Source organism: Frieseomelitta varia, unplaced genomic scaffold (assembly GCF_011392965.1).
Source record: "Frieseomelitta varia isolate USP_RPSP 00005682 unplaced genomic scaffold, Fvar_1.2 scaffold_823, whole genome shotgun sequence".
NCBI classification, from domain to species: Eukaryota; Metazoa; Arthropoda; class Insecta; order Hymenoptera; family Apidae; genus Frieseomelitta; species Frieseomelitta varia.
The window spans coordinates 91,586-97,235 of record NW_025110616.1 but is presented as its reverse complement, the minus strand read 5'-3'; the positions used below and the strand labels follow the sequence as shown (position 1 = coordinate 97,235).

Sequence of the window (5,650 nt, the reverse complement as noted above, 5' to 3'; positions counted from 1 at the left end):
CTGGACGGCTCACCGATATTGTACAGAGTGACGGTCACTCGAGACAGAGGTCCTCACCGATATTTTACCAACACAGTAGACAGACACCCGACTCATATAGGAACATGTAGGAGTATATAAGGAACAAATGATAGTCACATGAATAATAAAGTTATATATTTACTATACATTTATGTCATTCACTGTCAGGAACGTCTTGTGCAGATTGAGCAAAAGAAGACAAAGAAAGATTCCTCGTTGACAATGAAGACATTGCGTCAATAAATAGAAACAACGGAAAAAGTAATAAAAAGAACAAAAATAACAATAAAAACAGTAAATTAATAATAAAAATATAGTAAAATATTAAAATAGTGCTAAAAATTAAAATCTAAATAGTAAAAACATAATACATAAAATAATAAAAATAGTAAAGAATAATAATAATAATAACAATAATAGTAAGTAATAATATAATTAATAATAAAAATATAGTAAAATATTAAAATAGTGCTAAAAACTAAAATCTAAATAGTAAATACAAAAATAATATAAAATACTAAATACTAAATATAAAAATAGTATAAAATACTAAGCACTAGTAAAAAAAAAAATACAAACTATTAAATACTAAATACTAAAATACCAAAACAGTAATAAAATATAAAATAAACTTTGAAATAAAAAATTGTTCCGATTTGCTGCACACGTCTTTCTTTTTTCAGAACGTTACCAGAAACTGATTTCTTTCGTCTTTAGTCGCCGTCATTTCGGCAATTTGGCGAACACATGGCACACAGCCGCATGATGCGTTAGTGCGATCACTAAAACACAAGCAGCTCCCAGCACAGGTCAAAACTGTGACCCCGGCACAGTAGGCGGAGGGTTAATTCTTAAGAGAAAGCAATCGACGGCGTGAACGTTGAGAAACAAAATCGAGGCTCTTTCGACCAAAGTTTTTCTTCCCACGTTGGCGTAACGGGCCGCTGGAAATTGCAGTCCTGTCCGATGCACCGACATCGGCAACTGCCCCTTTTAAAGCGGCGCGCGGACGCGCGTACTCGCTCGCGAGCGCGCGCCGCCTAGCCTACTGTTACGCCGTGGAAAAATCGTCGCAATTGCGCCAATAAATCTTCGCCGGTAATGCCAGGGCCCCGGGAGAAACAGTTATCAGATGCTCGGGACGCGATGCGGCTTTAACAATTTCCCCGGCTATTATGCTCGCCACTCATTAACGATTCGCTCGACTCTCCATCATCTAACGGAGCTTCTCGTTCTTCCCGTCCATCTATAACCGCGAATCTCAGCTCGGTATTATGGTAACAATATATCGACTCGTAACGTTTCATACGCGTTTACGCGTATGAAAAGATACCATTTATTTACTATGAGCGAGTGATACACAGCGTCGAAAGTGACCTCTCCTCTGGTTTATTAGCTCGGTCAATCTTCTGAATGTCGTTCTGTTCGATCAAACCAGAAACCTCACTTCTTTCTCCCCGTGTTGCGAAATTAATTTCTACGTAATGTTCCAAACATTATTCGAACGTTCTACGCGGTTGAAAAATTTTAAAGTGTAGATCTCAGAGTATGGAATCTAGTGTACGTTCACTAATTCGCAAAATACAATTGTCTTTAGAACGGAAGAGTCCATTTTTGACGAATTTTTATACGTATCTGTCAAAATGATCTATCTCTGTGGACAGTTGTCACGTTGTAATATAAAACTGTCAAACATCGTGTCGTTAACTACTGTTCGTTAAGTATCATCGTTTTTTCGTGTCGTTCGATCGCGATCTTCTTAATCGTCTCCCAGAGCATAGGGTATGGGTGTATGGTCCTGGCGAAGTCGTCGCGATCCAACCGGTACAGCTCGCACACCTCGACCGCGACGACACTGGCCACCCTCAACTCGTTGGGCATGACGAGAGCCACCTCGCCGAAGTGTGCCCCGTCCTCCAGATGGCACACTTCCTTGCCCGAGTTCGTGTAAATAGCCACGGTGCCGGTGGCGATGAAGTACATACAGTCACCGGTTGTATTCGCTCGCATGATCACGTCGTTGGTCAAGAAAATCTCGGCTTTCAACAGCGCGACGATACGGCCCAGCAACGTCAACGGCAAGTTGTTGAAGAACGTCACGTTCTCGACTAGTTTGCGACACGAGTGCATTCTGATCTCGTGACGCATCTGGGTGGACAGTGTATTGATGATCTGCGACTCGCGAAAGAACTTGTGCTGGTAACGAAACTCGTAGTACCGGACGATCCTTTTTTGAGTGGGATGCGGCAGTTGTTTGTGCCTCATGTACTGTTTCAACTGGGCCACGGTGCTTTGGTACCTCAGGTGGGAGCTGTTAGCACCTTTGAAGAACTGCATTACCCGGGTGATGACGAACCAAGGTGCCACGATGCCGAACAATTGGAAAACGATGATCATGTAAATGTCCGCTACGTCCTGTATGTTCGTGTACCGCAGACCAGCCCTCATGAACGTGACCACGGCGCGTAGGCTACTGGCCAGGTATTGCTGCGATTTGTCAGCGTCCCACAAATCATCCATCTCGATCCACGAAATGTTGCTGGGCCGTTCTGGTTGGCGTATGGAAGTCGTTATTATGGGTATCAACCAGTGGAAACAAGACTGCCAATGTAGAAACAGTATTATCCACGCGACTATCAGACAGAACTCTTGAAGTGCTACAGAAATGTCGTAGGCAAAGGCCAGCTTGTCGATGTAGATGCTCAGGGAAAATATGCGGAATATACACATCAGAGATGTCGCCCTGCGTGCCATCGTGTATTCCACCCATTTGGTCAGATAGAGAAGATCCGTTGGAAAGGAACCAAGCATGTCAGGAAAGAAGGTGCCGGATTTCACGTAGCGAGTGATTATCTTCTTCTGTTCTAGTATCGTCCCGTGCGTTTCATGATCGAAATATCTGAAGATCAAACGAACATTTTTAGCGAATTTTCTTAGTATCTATAGTTGGAAATTTGTTAAAATATCTCTAGGTTCCGAATTGAACATGGAGTAGCTACCTCCATATGCTTGTTTTCTTTTCGTGAAACAGAGACATCAACGAGTAAACGTGACGATAGAATGATTCTAACGTGAAAAACGAGTTTGATCGTAAGTCGTTCAAGTTAGAATCGTCAACGTTGATATCAAGGACGTCAATCAATGTTCATTTAGATTCTTGAACAAATATCTCCATCAATTATGACATCGTAACGAGATTCGAAACACACACACACACACACACACACATACGCGATACTTGCCCCGTTCTGAAATTAACCACTATATCCATGCAGCAGATGAACAGCAAGAAATTCTTGCTGATGTGCCACATCGGTAACTTATGTCCCATTTCGAAGCTGCTCTGATAAGGGACGACTATGAGTAGGGTAGTTATCGCGAAAATCATCAGTAAGTTCCAGTAGTGCCTGTAATAACGATCCAGGGCATAATGCGCGCGCCAAGTAGACCGGATGCGCGGACAGTTATCGCAAACTTTCACGAGACGATTTATCATTAGGTTAACCGTACATTTTACTATACATAGTCGCGTAGACTTTTTACCGGGTGTTGCCAACAGTAGTTGACATGATAATCGATGCACGTGAGTGTCAGAAATGATAGAAACGTCAGAGTGTGTTAATGTTGTAGCTTCACTTTACCGAAAATAATTTTATAGAATTTTATAGAATATCCTATTCGGCAAGAAATTTATACCATTTTCACACTGAAACTGAATTTTTCTCGTTATTCGAGTCACTGAAAAGACCAAAGTGATCAATTTCGTTCTTCAAGAATTTTATAATTTCGGTACACTTGACTTTTGTGTGCTATGTCATTTGCTCTTATTAATATTTAAGCTTCTCAAATGGATAAGTATACCTGAACATGCTAAATGGGTGAATGATAGAAGCGTAACTTTGCCAATGACGACGCTTCTCCTGACTTATGGAAACCTTGCTTCGAAGATATTTGTGAGCGGCCGGATTTTTCTGAGATGCTAACAACGACAAACGCAATCTGTCGTATATTTTCCAAATTGGCCTTCTGTCAGCAAGGAATAGTATGTCATCGTCGTCATCGGGTATGTCGCAAACGTGATCCGCATGGAGCATCATGTTGAATTACGATCAAGGATATTCTAACAAAAGGTTAAGATTCGTAAGTAAATGAATATATGCCTAGTAATGAACTATAATGAAATTATGAACAAGATAAAAGCCTGTGTTGTCTTTTAGTTAATTCAAGCAAATGCATGTACAATTTGTGCGTAGACAGATATTCGTATAATTTGTTTCGTATTTGAAATCGATTTCTAGTAATATCTGATAGTTTACGTTTGTATATAGAAATAGGCGGTGAGGTTTTTTTAGAATTTAATAATACTAGTATTGTCAGTTTTCTGTCAAAATTAAATATTAGAAGATTTAAACGATACTGATGTGACATCTACTTTCGGGAATAGAAATACGGTACATTGGGCTTACTGGACGATGATAAAACAGAATACCATCATTGTATAGATGAAATATACGAGCAGATCTTGCATTTTATCATTGACTAGAATCATTAACTAACTAGAATAAATTGAACATCCAATGTTTTTTTGTATCTCAGGTTTTAGAGGTCACCTGATTCCCATACCATTTTTGTGTTGCATTCTACCATATCGATCTACGCAGGTTTTCCACCGCAGTGCCACTAGGAATTAAAATAAAAAAATATGATTAATTTTGTTACAATTATTCATTGAATTGACCGTGAGTGCTTTCTTATCTGAATAACTATTCTTAAGAAAAAAAAAATACATACGATTCACAATTAGATGCGAAGAATGTTACCATCAATGCTGCACTTGACCAAGGAAAGTTGCCGCGAAGATTTTCAGTAAGATGCCACTGAAAATCCATGGTAGAAATGAGCGCTACTAAAAATTTCTTAGAAAGCATAAAACTTTATAATTTTATTTCTAAATATACAATTATATATGAAAATTTAAATTTTAATAATGATAAAAATTGGAATTTAGAATAATTTAAAATACTTTTATAATTATAATTTTACATTCATTTTCAACACTTTTTAACACTTTTTAAATATTAGATATTGTTTAAACAATTAGAATACTCAGAAATATTATTTAAAAATTCACTTATAAAGTTTGTTCGATGTGTACTTGATGAAGATTCAATTCATAATGAGGTCTCGATGTCGGTCAAGATCAACCTATTCTTTCAGTAGTTGGTGATGCAGAACAGTTGAAAATCTTTGTCAATTGTTCGAACAATGATTTTTCTATTGTAACATAATTTATTAATTTTTTTATTTTTCTTATAAATTTATGCTCTGGCGATTTATTACACTAATTAATCTTATGATATATATAATCTTATTGATTAGTAACTTCTGCGTTACTAGTTTTCGATTATAAATTACTACTAAATCTAATTATGCGTAAAATTTCAAAGTCTACTTATAACTTTGAACATGCAACATTTCAAATTTGCGCGCGGTTTTCGGTGAATAAGAAACCATTTCTCGTCAGCCAATAGGAAAGTAGCGAGGCGACCGTTGGCGCGAGATGGTGTTAATCGTGCGTCGGGTATCGTGCCGTTCAGATAAATTATTTTATTTCGCGTGTGATTTCAAC

At 38.2% G+C, this 5,650-nt stretch overlaps 1 protein-coding gene across 1 annotated transcript; it reads right to left on the bottom strand.

Moving 5' to 3' along the window:
- Nucleotides 1-1,728: 1,728 nt before the first annotated feature.
- LOC122536363 (potassium/sodium hyperpolarization-activated cyclic nucleotide-gated channel 2-like) lies at nucleotides 1,729-4,118 on the bottom strand. Its single transcript, XM_043668678.1, has 3 exons — nucleotides 3,883-4,118; nucleotides 3,264-3,428; nucleotides 1,729-2,920 (listed from the first exon to the last, which is right to left on the bottom strand). The coding sequence occupies exons 1-3, from the start codon at nucleotides 4,116-4,118 to the stop codon at nucleotides 1,729-1,731; spliced, it is 1,593 nt and encodes a 530-aa protein (XP_043524613.1).
- Nucleotides 4,119-5,650: the final 1,532 nt, after the last annotated feature.

What these genes read in the sequence shown, in the direction of transcription:
- LOC122536363 (XM_043668678.1), bottom strand. Translation starts at nt 4,118, where the DNA reads ATGATGCTCCATGCGGATCACGTTTGCGACATACCCGATGACGACGAT. An exon ending in CACCCATTTAGCATGTTCAG is followed by an intron (nt 3,429 to 3,882) that starts GTATACTTATCC and finishes TCGTTATTACAG; the next exon opens with GCACTACTGGAACTTACTGA. An exon ending in GTGGTTAATTTCAGAACGGG is followed by an intron (nt 2,921 to 3,263) that starts GCAAGTATCGCG and finishes TTTGATCTTCAG; the next exon opens with ATATTTCGATCATGAAACGC.